The 13,101-nt window shown below is 41.5% G+C and overlaps 1 protein-coding gene and 1 long non-coding RNA gene across 2 annotated transcripts; one reads left to right on the forward strand and one right to left on the reverse strand.

Annotated features, from left to right (window-relative positions):
• Positions 1–3,879: 3,879 nt before the first annotated feature.
• LOC112542576 (uncharacterized) lies at positions 3,880–7,163 on the reverse strand. Its single transcript, XR_003086281.2, has 3 exons — positions 5,263–7,163; positions 4,972–5,023; positions 3,880–4,427 (listed from the first exon to the last, which is right to left on the reverse strand). It is a non-coding gene; the product is annotated as an uncharacterized LOC112542576 (long non-coding RNA).
• Positions 7,164–8,614: 1,451 nt separating this feature from the next.
• LOC107326541 (uncharacterized) lies at positions 8,615–13,019 on the forward strand. Its single transcript, XM_015890712.3, has 2 exons — positions 8,615–9,115; positions 10,027–13,019. The coding sequence occupies exons 1-2, from the start codon at positions 8,816–8,818 to the stop codon at positions 10,189–10,191; spliced, it is 465 nt and encodes a 154-aa protein (XP_015746198.1). The 5' UTR covers positions 8,615–8,815; the 3' UTR covers positions 10,192–13,019.
• The last annotated feature ends 82 nt before the right edge of the window (positions 13,020–13,101 follow it).

Here is a 13,101-nt window from a genome sequence, read left to right on the forward strand (position 1 = left end):
AACCCATTGGGACCCCACTGATGGGCTATCTTACCTTCTTCAAGATAGACATACATGAGCCATCAGAAAGGCTGCCAAGTTTATAGCTAAAGCCATTTAATTGAGAGCTTCCTCCTAGAAGAGAATGGAGTCAACCACCAAGGGGATGATCTTATCTAATTATTTTATTGAACATTTTAATATATTCCAATATGCTGTACTAATTTTAACCTATTTTACTGTCCTGAGGACATGTTATGATTTGAGATGGTCATCTGACTAATTAATAAACAATAAACTAAACTAAACTAAACTAAACTAAGGCCTTCTGCAAACCAAGTATGTGTTTCATTTTGATGATGATGATGATGATTTTCTGGTATATCAACTTTACTGAAATTCTACACATTGTTTCATCAGCGAAGGTATTGTCACGTTTTCCGAAGGGCAAGACCCTAGACAAAGTCTACAGAGGAAGATTGCTGTTCATAATCATTCTTTCAAGCAACATTAGCCATTTGGGGCATCCAAGATGGGAAAACAGTTTCTCCATGCATAACATTAATTCCATAAATATAATTCTCTCTCACTAACTTTTCCATTTTTTTCTGGATGGCATTAACAGCACTCACCCTAAACAGTGTCATTTATAAGGCAGTGTCTAAAGTCTCATTCTACCATTCCATCCAGTAGCTCAACAGCTAAAAATAATACTTCTAGAAATCTGCCCATTTCCTGCTCAGATGCATGCCCTCTCCAGCTACCACAAAGCGTCCATGAATGACAGAGTCTCTAGGAGTGGGTGAGGTCTGGGAAAGAGAAAACAAAGTCAACATGATGTAAATTATTTAACTTTCATATCCTCCTTGGAAGGAAACAAGGTGTCACCATCTGTGGAGAGGGAACGTCACAATATGCAAAGAGCAGCTAGATAAAATTGAGGCCAGATCTTTGGGACTGGAAGAAAGAGTTATGTCTGGTAGTTAGAACAGGCAATCTCTGAGTCAGGAACAGAGCTTTTATTTCTGACTTTGGCGCCACAGAGGAGCATGGCACATGTTTACCCGCATTTAACTAAGGCAGATTTATTCCATCCTTGGCTTAGAGCCAGCTCTCCATTGTGCAACTTCCTAGCTTCCAAGAATCAGCTGCTACTGCTTTGCTCAAGAGTTCCATCAATGCTGGTGTTTCCTCAAACAGTACCGCTACCCTCTGTCAGTGATGCTGTAGTGCTCCATTTGGGATTTAGTGGATTAAAAAAAGGAGAGGAAGACATCTTGCAGAGAAGCTGGTTCACCCAACATGCTTATTCAGGTTAAAGCTACCAGATCTGCAAAACTCCAGATGACCGCTAGAATTCAGGTTGACTATATCTCTTTCCTGACAGATTGTTCTATACCATATCTGGTAGGCTTACTATTACTGTAGCTGTAACAGTGGGATGATGGATCCATGTAGAGAGTAAGGAAGACGACCTTGACAAAGATACGCAAGCGCCATTGCCAAGGCGACAAGGGGTAAAACATTGTCCAAGTTGAGAACATCCAGATAACATTCACAAGTGACTCAAACGGATACCTCCCTAATTCAATTAACTATAAGGAGGAGGAGGAAACACAATACAATCAGACTTGCAAGATTCTGTAATGGGCTGTAAGAGTAATCTTGAAAAACAGGGGGAAGTGCCACAACCAAGACAACATCAGAAGAAATTTGGGCCCAGGAGGAAATGTAATTTGAGAAAGCATCTCAGACTTGACCCTCCTACTTCTCATGAACAGGGTTCCTCAACCTCAGCAACTTTAAGATGGGTGGACTTCAACTCCCAGAATTCCCCAGGCAGCATGGCTGGCTGGGGAATTCTGGGAGTTGAAGTCCACCCATCTTAAAGGTGCCAAAGTTGAGGAACCCTGCTCTTGAAGATAAAGGGAGGGGGGAAGTGCATTCAGACTTGCAAGATTTTGTTAGTGCAGCCTTATAATAAATGTTAGCACTCATAACTTTGGTTTCCTGGTCTGGTCTTCCTTGAAGGGCTGACAGATTCTATCATTATAGCCAGAAAAGTAGTTTCACCTTCTGTAAAACTGGGTAGACCAGATCAAGAAATCAATGCCATAGGATTGTTTTTCCTGATATCAGTAAAAAAAATAACCACAGCGTGACATCAGACTTGGATAGAGAAGCTGTGGTTGAAATTCTTTCTAAGATAGTTTACTTTGCGATCAGCCCTTCTGTGATTCAAGCTCGCTTGTAAAGGGAAAAAAACAAAACAAAAAGTGAGCTGGGGTGGGGGAAAAACAGGCCGCTAAATCATTGCCATTTCCAGATCCTTCTCTTTTGCTCTTTGTTTGGACCAGGGACAGAATGGTTAATCAGAGTCCTTGGCAATGACCCCCCCCCCACCCAAAGTCTCTACAGATTGCCTTTGTTTAGGTTTTGCAATGCAACTCAGTTTACATTAACACATTTCCAACATGCGGAGGAGGAATAAAGCTGCATTCTTGAAGATGAACTTTCCATAAGGGAGTCAATTATTTTTCCATGTACTGTAGCATTTATGAAGGCCAATGATCAGGGTCCCCAAATCACCCTCCTACCCACTCATTCCTGAGTGATGGAAGAGGCTGTTCCTATGATTTTAATAGCCTGGCACACAGAAATTGAGCAGATGAAAGTGACTCATGAGGTGACCCAGTTCAAATCCCCACTCCTATCATCTCAGTACATGACAGCTTGCACCAGTCACTGGCTTTTAGGGCTACCATATCTGGCCTGCAAAAGTCCAGATGACTACTAAGTGGCAGCTGACAGATAGAAGAAACTCAAGTTTGTTGCTATCACCTATCATTCAGCTGGATTTATGCAGGCCAGATATAGTTACCCTACTTGGAGATATAAAGACAGAGAACTTTTGGCAACGAACAAACACCTCCTTGGCTATTAAGCTGGTAGAGGAAATCATCTGAAATGAGTGGCACACCTTTTTCACAGTCAAGGTTCTGGACAGCCCAAAGTTCCTTTCCTGTGTCCTCAAAACTCAAGATGAAACCAAATGAAATGATTTCATCACACTAACGAAGAGTTGAAAGTTTCAGCTGTCTTTAGAAAAAACAAATACAATGAAAGTTTATATTTGTGTCTATCCTCCTCTAGGTGGCTTTCTGAAAAATTATTGTCTCCTTCCAGAAGACAACTGCAGCTACTTCTTTGATGATCAAGCCCCCTCAGCATGAGTCATAAACACACAGCCTGAAAAATTCCTCAACACAGAAGCTGGGAAAACTCAGAAGCCCCCTTGAATTGCCAAAGCCCTCCTTATATTTTGTTTTCCCTCCCCTCTTAGCTATTATTTCCCCCAAAGGAAAACTATGGATTTTGTTAAGGGGCCACTTTGGTTTTTTTTCTCCCTTCCCTGCTTTGAAATTGGAATATAGCCTTGAATCAGCGAGTTGGAAGGGACAACACAAGAGTTAACCCATGCAGTTTTTAAGAAAGGCTGGAATGATGATCATTTGGAACATACCAAAATGAAATAAGTTGGCCAGAATAGGCTTGATTAATAATTAACAGAACATAAAGGACACTGAGTGAGCACACACATATATCATTTACAGAAGGAGATTTATAAATCTGCTCTGACGTCAATGGAGAGGAACTGTTTCTAACATACAGCACACATTTGTGCCCTATAAATGATAATAAAACAGTCCTCCTCCATTCCATGTCACACAATCTTTGGCAAACAGAGATACCCTCTCCCCATATTGTTTCAGATAGCTGAATAAAAGCCATCTCTTGAACAGTGCCTTGTTCTCTATTTTAGGTCATTGTGACAGTTGCTTTCCAGCTCTAAACCTTCCTGTAGAGAGGAGCCATGGATTAATTTTATTGTGCCCTTCCAGCAGCCATAGACTCAGAAACAAAGCATTGTTTCACCAGAACATCAACTGCTCCCACATTTCTTCCAAGGAGACCTTTATAAACAAGCCATGGGGCCCAAACTTTGAGTAACATACTGTCCCTAGAGTTTCTCATCGGTACTTTCCTGAAAATGAGATGACTCATAGGAACTCCACTTCTCTAGGGAATTAGATTAATTCTATCTAATGAAGCAATGAGCATGAAACTGAGCAAACTCAGGGAGGCGATGAAGGACAGGAAGACCTGGCGCAATATGGTTCATGACCATACTTAACGACTGAACAACAAAGGAAGACACAACTTAACGACTGAACAACAAATCTAATGTCTACTCATTTTTCCTTTGCTCCCAAGGAATTAAGAAATACTTTCTACCGTGTGTACTTTCTTTTACATGTTCTTTTTTGCATATGAATTTTGAAAGGAGTATTGAGTTTGTACCTGGGTAATTTTGTAGAAATTCCAATGACTGCCTTTCTCCTAGCCAATTGCCCATCATTTAGAATAGAGAGGTAGTGATTCATAATCTGGAAATAAAAATTGGATCTTCTTGAGTAGAAGGTGATCATTGGGTGGAGGAGAGAGGAGAACAGAGAATTTGAAGCATATTCTCCTGCTGCAGGACTGATTTATTTAGAGCAGTGTTTCTCAACCTTGGCAGTTTGAAAATGTATGCTGGCTGGGAAATTCTAGGAGTTGAAGTCCATACATTTTCAAACTGCCAAGGTTGAGAAACACTGATTTAGAGGCATCACCGGCTAATCTGCAATCAACTTTTCCTTTAAGCACAGTTCATTGCTGGCAGGCTAAGATATGGGGAGAAAGCAATGAAAGGACAAGTTTCTCACTCTTATATTGAGGTAGCATTTGGCCAACAATTTCCATTCTTAGGCAGATCACTATTTAGTAATGTCCCACATTGTTTGTTTTGTGTTTCCTCAAAGAAGAGCTAATAAAAGAGCCAGAAAAATACTTAATCAAACCAATGGCATAAACATAGGTTTATTTGAATGAAGGGATGTGTTTTGGCAATCCATGAGAACTTGGGGAGAGTCGGATGAAATTACTCACAGAATCATTTGGAGGATCAGCTTGGATTCCTTACAGGTAAGCACACATCAGTCTAAAAGGACAAACAGAGTGTGGAAGTCATTAGTGATCAAGCTGATGGTAACTGGTTTCCTGAAAGCAGAGCACAGAAAATAGAAGATGATCCTAAAGTATCTCATGTGAATTGACTCAGTTAATATGGATCTGGCTCACCAAAACTGCTGCCAGATTTTCAATCTGTCCTCTTGGAGACAACCATGTGCTTCTGAGGAATTGTTACTGAATTTTGTAAATCTAAGGAGAGTCTCTTACCAGCTGGAGCGCCCAGTAGAAGCAAGGCCAGCAACTAACAGTAGGATATGCTTCTGGTATCCTTACAGGGATACCTCTGCTTGAGCCTGGATTTCAGAGCTGGATTTAAAGATAGGCTGCATGCCAGAGTCAATTAGTTGCTTTCTATGGTTTATCCATTTCCAAAGAGCTATGGCAGAGTTGACTTTGCCCATTGCTCTTTGCCTGGTCGGTTGAGACACTTGCTGAATCTATTAAAGAGCATGATAAAAGGTAAATCAATCTGTTAATGATGTTGTATTGTACATTCACAGGTCAGTCATCGCCTCTATCAATTTTGCAGACGGTTCACATCTCACACCAAGCCATAAAATGGTCTGATAAGCCACAGTTAAAGAGCTCGGGCAATATGGGTTTGTATCTGAACTGAACTGAACAACAAATTATATGACATCAGAGATTATGCCAATTAATATTTTACTGGGAGTTAAGAAGCTATTAACTTTAACTGGGGCCACCCCAGAACAAAAAGAAAAGGACACCCCAACTTTATTAACACTCAAAATCTATAGTAAAACGTCAGCCCTGTAGGAAGCCACCTTCTATCTTCTTCCATTCCTGTTTAATTATTGTACAGATGGCCTATTTCTGCTCCTACCACCCATGATTTCAGTACCTCTTGAAACATTATCCTTTTGCTGTGAAAGCTTCAGGGTAGTTGCCTCCCTGCAACTCTAGATAGGTCCCACACCTCTGAGTAGCAAGTCTGTCAAATTACTTTTTACCCAATCATTGCTTTCAGGAGCTTACTGCTGACTTGCCACTGAGCACTCATCATGCTAGGCCATTGTTTCTTTTAACCATGGTTTGTTGAAGAAGCCATTATGGGATAGCATCACCTGTCTGATATTGTGTAAGTTTATATAGTTTGCTAAGCCCAAGCCAATCACATTAGGGCCTATATGTTGGGTGAGCCAATTCTGTTACCATCATCTGGAGTATTGGTTACTATAATTTAAGACTGCAGACAACCTGGAAAACATTTAGGAGAGGGCAATAGAGATGATGGAGAGGCAGCCTGGTGTAATGGTTAAGGCACCAGGCTAGAAACCAGGAGACCGTGAGTTCTAGTCCTGCCTTAGGCATGAAACCAGCTGGGTGACCTTGGGCCAGTCATTTTCTCTCAGCCCCAGGAAGAAGGCAATGGCAAACCACTTCCGAAAAACCTTGCCAGGAAAATTGCAGGGACTAGTCCAGGCAGTCACCAGGAGTCAACACTGACTTGAAGGCATTCCCCACCCCTGAAAAATAGAGAAGATCAGTATATGGCAAAATCAAGTCCAAAGAGGAAACATTAGAAGAAAAAGATAAGCTATACAGTGGTACCTCAGGTTACGAACGCCTCTGTTAATGAACTTTTCAGGTTACGACCAGCTCCGGCCGCAAAAATTTACCTCGGTTTGTGAACTCCGCCTCAGGGTACGAACAGGATACGTGGCCATTTTCCCTCCCGTGACACGGTCCGCGGCCATTTTCCGGCCCTGACACGTGGTCGTAGGGAGGGGGACTCTCCCTCCAAGCAATAGCCGCCTCCCTGTCCTCCACGCCAGAATGGATTAACGGTAATTACATTGAATCTTGTGGGGAAATTCCTTCAGGTTGTGACCAATTCAGGGTGCGACCAGAGTCACGGAACGAATTAAGTTCGTAAACCGAGGTTCCACTGTACCTGGAAAAGAAGAAAGAGAAGAACAGTCTTCAGAAACCTGAAGTTCTGCCACACGAGGAAGGACATTTCACTGGACGTAAGGAGAAACCTTTGGGAGGCAACAGTAATTTAGCAATGGATCCAAATTCCTGCAAGGATCTGGCAGCTTCAGCACCCAGCTCCTCTCTGAACAATTCCACATTTCTTATATATTGTGTCTCTACTGTGCATGCGTACAAAGGCACACCCATAAATGTTAAAACATCTTAGGGTATCACAGTTTGCCATGCCATATTGTGAAACTCCTGTAGATCGATTGATTTTTATTATTCCAATTCATATGGTCGCCCATCTCAAGTTCATGACTAGGCGGTCAACCATGTTAAAAAATATAAAAGCATAAAAAACAGAAAGGGCAAAACAACACACACAAAGCAACAGCTGGGGTAAAAAGCAACCCAACAGTCACAATTAACATAGCCAATTTGTGAGCTCAGCCCCACCTCCTGACCCCCAGGCCCAGTGACAGAACCATGTCTTTAAGGCCTTATGAAAGGCCAACAAGATCAGGGCCAATTGAACCACCAGGGGAATGATATTCCAAAGAGGGGTGCCATGACAGAATAAGTTCTCTTCCTGGGCCCCATGAGATGGCACTCCGTAATAGACAGGACCTGAAGCATGCCTCTTGTGATGGATCTGATGGGATAGGTAGACACAACTCGGGAGAAGCAGCCCCTCAAATAATAATTTTGCACCCATTATATCACTGAATAATCTTATAGTGAGTGTGTCTCCTTACAATCAAAAGAATCACTAGTATTTTTCTTCTTGAGTGGAGAAGGGGACCATGACATATAGCATGGAGGCCCTTTGACAATATTTAAGAATGGAGAGCCGCAACTTGTAAAACCATCATATACTGTATGTACCAAAATATGCATTTTCTTCTCACATTTCATATTCAGTCTGATGAAAGAGAATTTGCTTTCAGTGTTCTTCCATGGGATTTTGTATTTATCAGATTGGGCTGAGAATGACTGGTCCAAAGTCACCCAGGGAGCTTCTATAGCTGAGGGAAGACTACAGCCTGGGTTTCCCCAGTCCTAGTTCAGCACCTCAACCACCATTCCACACCAGGACTCATTTTGTGTTCTTGCATGCCAATAGTATGAATGTCCTAAATTTCATCCTATAATTTTTCTCTGGTGTTCTACATGGGTTCCTGTCTTCCATGGATTCCCTAAAACCCCAAGAAAAGACCTCATAATTCCTCCCTGCAGGCTTTTATAGCAAGGGTGCTGCTGTTACTACTCAGGCCTTTGAAAACTTATTGGAGAATTTCTCCCATTCCTCATAATAATTGGAAAAATCATTCACACACTTTCTCTCCTAATTTTGATGAGACATTTTGAAAGGCCATTTGTGCCCAGCAGACTGCCAGACAGCTACTTATCCATATTGTGAGCTGTGTGAAAGGATGAATGCTATGGTGAGAAATGACTTAGACGTGATGGCAAGAGGATCCCTGAAAAAAAGTGAGTATATGTTCCTATATCACACAGAAAAAATGAGATTACAGTTGTTAAGCAAGGCCATCCCCCTTTCTTAGTTGCCACACCTAGTATTACTCTGTCTACCTGGGTTATTCATTGCCTAATTCCTCATTTTATTCACTTACCACCTAAGACTGGAAACCACTCAGAAATAATTCTGTTTAAGAACCAGAGAAAATTCTCATTGTTCCATAAGAAAAGTTTGACGGTGGAAGAAAAAGGACCATGAAAGTCATCCAATAGCAACTGGGGTGGTGGAGCGTGGAGAAGTAAGGAAGAAGGAGAAGCAGGAAACACAAAGGCCGGTGCTATGAATCCACCACCATACTCAGAAAAGGAGCCCCCTTCCACTCCCGTTCTGAACCATCCTGCCGGACCTCCATACCCTATGGATAATACAGCACCTTCTGCCATGCCACCCCCGTACCAACTTTTTTGTAACTCCCCTGGTGTAGGACCAAGCCAAGACCTGTTTGTTCAGCCTCAGCAAGCCATAATCATCACCCCAGTCCAGCCAACTAATGAACCTGATTTCTTGGCCTACTCCATCTTCACCATGCTTTGCTGCTTTCTACCCCTGGGTATCGCTGCCTTGGTTTTCTCAATACAGGTGAGCATCAATGTTTGTGCTCTGTGTGTGTGTGTGTGAATGAGAGAGAGAGAGAGACAAGAACACAATGCTATTTGCAACGGGGAACACTGGTGTCTAAGATCCAAGATAAAAAGTTAAGCTAAGAGGCAATTTAAAACTTGAAGGAAGGGAGGATTGGCTACCATACATTGTCTTTTCTGACTGAAATTAGAGCCCAGTAAGGGTAAGAGAGAGAGATAATACTTAGGAGTGGGATCCTGGGGAAAATGTTCTGCAGAGACGTTTAGTGTTTGTAGATCTCCTTCAGCAAGGAAATCTCAGAGGGTGCCATAAACCCAGCCAAAAATCCAGCTTAAAGCTCATTTTGGAAGGGTGATACAAATTTACATGTAGTCTTATGCTGATGAGAACTATTATGGGAAAAACAACAGTGCAACAAACAGTGGGGCTTTAGTTGGCATTCATGTTAAGTGCAATGGCTTTAAGAGTAGTTAATACTTCAGACTTTAGAGCAGTTTGGAAGTCTCAACAGCCTTCCCTGATCTCTAGAGCAGTGTTTCTCAACCTCAGCCATTTTAAGATGGGTGAACTTCAGTTCCCAGAATGAATGTTTTAAAAATTAGAGCAACCATTTATAGAAATGTATGCTTAGGTATGCGTTCAGTCAGATTCTGTTGACTCTTAAATTATCATTTGACCAGAAACGTTTCATATCGGCTATTTGTCTATCAAAGCAAGCTTTAAAAAGATGGGAACTGGGGGCTTCTGCTTTGCCAAGCCCTCCTGATAAGAATCTCTCCACCCATGACAACAGAATTTTTCACTGGCCCACAGTACAGTAGCTTCTTTGGGCATACTCAGTATTACACTTCCTGCATGTGGAATATTATTTGGCATGAATCCATCATTATTTTCTTTTTTTCCTGCAGACTCGGCAAGCTAACAAAATTGGGGACAGAACAGCTGCTCGGCGACACTCCATGTTGGCACGCTCCTTCGCCCATATAGCTCTGGGGGTTGGGATCCTATTAACATTTGTGTACATCACCGTGCTTGCAGTCCTTTTAAGCAGAGTAGACAGTTACTATCCTTAAGCCGCTAAAGAAACTGCATGAGACTCAACTCACCTGAAAGAATTCCCTGCTGAGAGCTTCTGGTGTTATGCTATTTAAAAATTAAAGTTAATGAACTCTGGGCTGACTCACTCATGCCCGTACATCTCATGATTTCCATATTCTTGGTTCTGTCACCATCAAAGAGATGTTTGAGCTACATAGCATTGTATTTGAGGGGACATCTATGGGCTGGAAAGATCAATCTACTGAAAGATTTGCAATGACCCATTCATGTCATATGTTCAAGATAGGCTCTGTGATCCGACATGGAAATAATTAGCACTGTGCAAGATGGTTTATTCCACTTTAAATCTGCCCCTTTCATGAAGAGGCAGACAGATTTGAAACCAAGCAAACAGAAAGAAAGGGGTGTGTACATTCCTATTAGAATGTGGGAAGTAAGAGAGTCACCCTACTTTGGTGGCAGATAGGTCTGTTTTCTTCTCCCCTTTGAAAATGCTTCCATGAAACTCTCAACAGGACAAGGTCTCTTGTCCTCTAGCTTCCTCTTTGTTGAAATGAGTCAAGTGGAGACCCAAGGGGAAGCTGCACCATTGTCTGGTCAGGTGATATTTTTAACAAGAGAAAAGAAGAAAGATTAGGACACGTGAGGAAGTCTTTCAGGAAGGAAGGAAGGCAGGCAGGCACTTTCTGGAAATCTTTTTCTCCCTATCAAAGAGATGGGGGGGGGGGGAGAAAATGTCTCTTATTTTCACAGTGAATAAAACTTCTGCAAACATCAGCGGGCACACACACCCCAATTTAGTTCAGCATTTACAAATAATTAACACCAGATAAGATCAAATGATTGCTAGCAAGGATAAAAAAAGACTTGTTTGTAGGTAGGCATGTGGAAACCAAAGTCCTTCCAACTTCCTTCACCACTGGTGCTTGATTTCAGGAACATCTGGAAGGCTTCAGGTTCTGCATTCCTGGCCCATTGGCTAGATAGTCAGTTCCTGTATTGATTCCTCTGATTTGCCTGCAATAAGATATCCTAGGAAGAATTGATGCCTTTGAACTGTGGTACTGGAGAAGACTCTTAAGAGTCCCTTGGACTGCTAGGAGGTCAAACCAGTCAATCTTAAAGGAAATCAACCCTGACTGCTCATTGGAAGGATTGATAATGAAGCTCAAGCTCAGATACTTCAGTCACCTAATGCAAAGAGAGGACTCTTTGGAAAAGACCCTGATGCTGAGAAAGATGGAAGGCCAAAGGAGAAGGGGACGGCAGAGGATGAGATGGTTAGATAGCATCACTGAAGCAATGAGCATGAAACTGAGCCAACTCAGAGAGGCAGTGAAGGACAGGAAGGCCTGGCGCAATATGGTTCATGGGGTCATGAAGAGTCAGACACGACTTAACGACTAAACAACATGATATCCTAGACCCTTAAAATCATAAGATAGGTCTAGAATGGATGGTGCAATTTTCATTCTTTTCTCTTACCTAGATGGTTTCCCTATTCTGCACCCCTTTTCCTCATCCTGTGGGTGATTTTCTTTTCCGACCCTCCTGGCTCTCTGACTTCCTTTCGTCATCTGCTTGTATGGTAAATCACCTCTGAAAATTAAACTCTCCCTCAAATAAAATTCAACTCCTCATGACCACATAGACCCATTCGGGTAGATTTCTTGACAATAACACAAAAGGAGTTTGCCATTACATTTTTCTGGGATATTTTCTAACATTCCAGGTTAGCCTACAGCCATGGGATTTCTGGGTGTCTCCCATTCAGATAGATTCTGCTCTGGTTAGGCTCTGATTAGTCTTTTTTAGAGCAACCCATGTTTGTTAGGTGGTACTTCCTGAGCAGAATGCACATCCCTACCATGCTGATTTATTATATGATTTATGTTTATTATTATAATCGTGGAGATTCTTTTGTCATTATTACTGTGAATACCCAGGTACTGATTATGCATAGTACAATTTGTAAAATGTACCATAAGCATTTTAGAGTATAAATGGAGCATGAATGAGAAATGATAGAACTACAAGCAGGAGTAGGAGGCAAACAAGTTGCACAGAAAGGAATTGGATCAGCTGGAAAAAAAGGAACAGAAACATTGAGATCTCTAGAAGAAAGACTTTCAACTTTCAACTTTTCAACTTTATTGATTAGTCTTACAACCATATCAAGGATAAGAAACATCAGCAAAGGTGAAACAAATAACTAATACACAAAATCCATGATACAATAAAATATTAGAATGGGATAGTACAAAGTATAATACTACTATAAAATAATAATGTAACGCTAATATCATAATCCGGATTCATATAAGACCGTCACCCCTACATGATACTCCAATCTGCTCTATATATCGGGCTCTCAAGTGAGCTGCCTTATCCACAAACTTGGCAGTCCTACTCACAATAAAGATATTTGTGCCCAAAAGAAAATAGGATAATCTGTGGAGCCCCAATGGACTGTTCTTTCCAACAGAGGGGACAAATAATTAAGACTTTCTGCTTGTAAGCTAAAAAGTGTGATGAAAATTGTCCAGGATTTACAATATAAGCAACAGCTGGATGACTCTCAAAGAGATCTAAACTAACCACCATCAAGAAAGGCTTTGAAGCCAAAGATACATAGTCACAACTTAAACCTCTAAGAAATCCCTGTTAAGGCTCTTGGAAAGCCTCCTTTGATGACTGAATGATCATGTAAGATAATCAATACAAAACAATTTTTTTTAAAATAAAATTGGATTGAACTTAATGTTGAATTAGTCTCAGTAGTCTGCTGATCTTGCCAAGAAAACTGCAGGGACTTGTCCAGGTAGTCACCAGGAGCCAAGACTGATTCAAAGGCACCAAAAAAAAAAAAAAATCTGCTTAAGCAGTCTGGAAAGATGGGGGAGAGGGATGCAAATGACAAAATG

This window comes from Python bivittatus, unplaced genomic scaffold (assembly GCF_059951505.1).
Source record: "Python bivittatus isolate LINGU-HERP-01145 unplaced genomic scaffold, Pbiv_v1 ctg000310_np1212, whole genome shotgun sequence".
NCBI lineage: Eukaryota > Metazoa > Chordata > Lepidosauria > Squamata > Pythonidae > Python > Python bivittatus.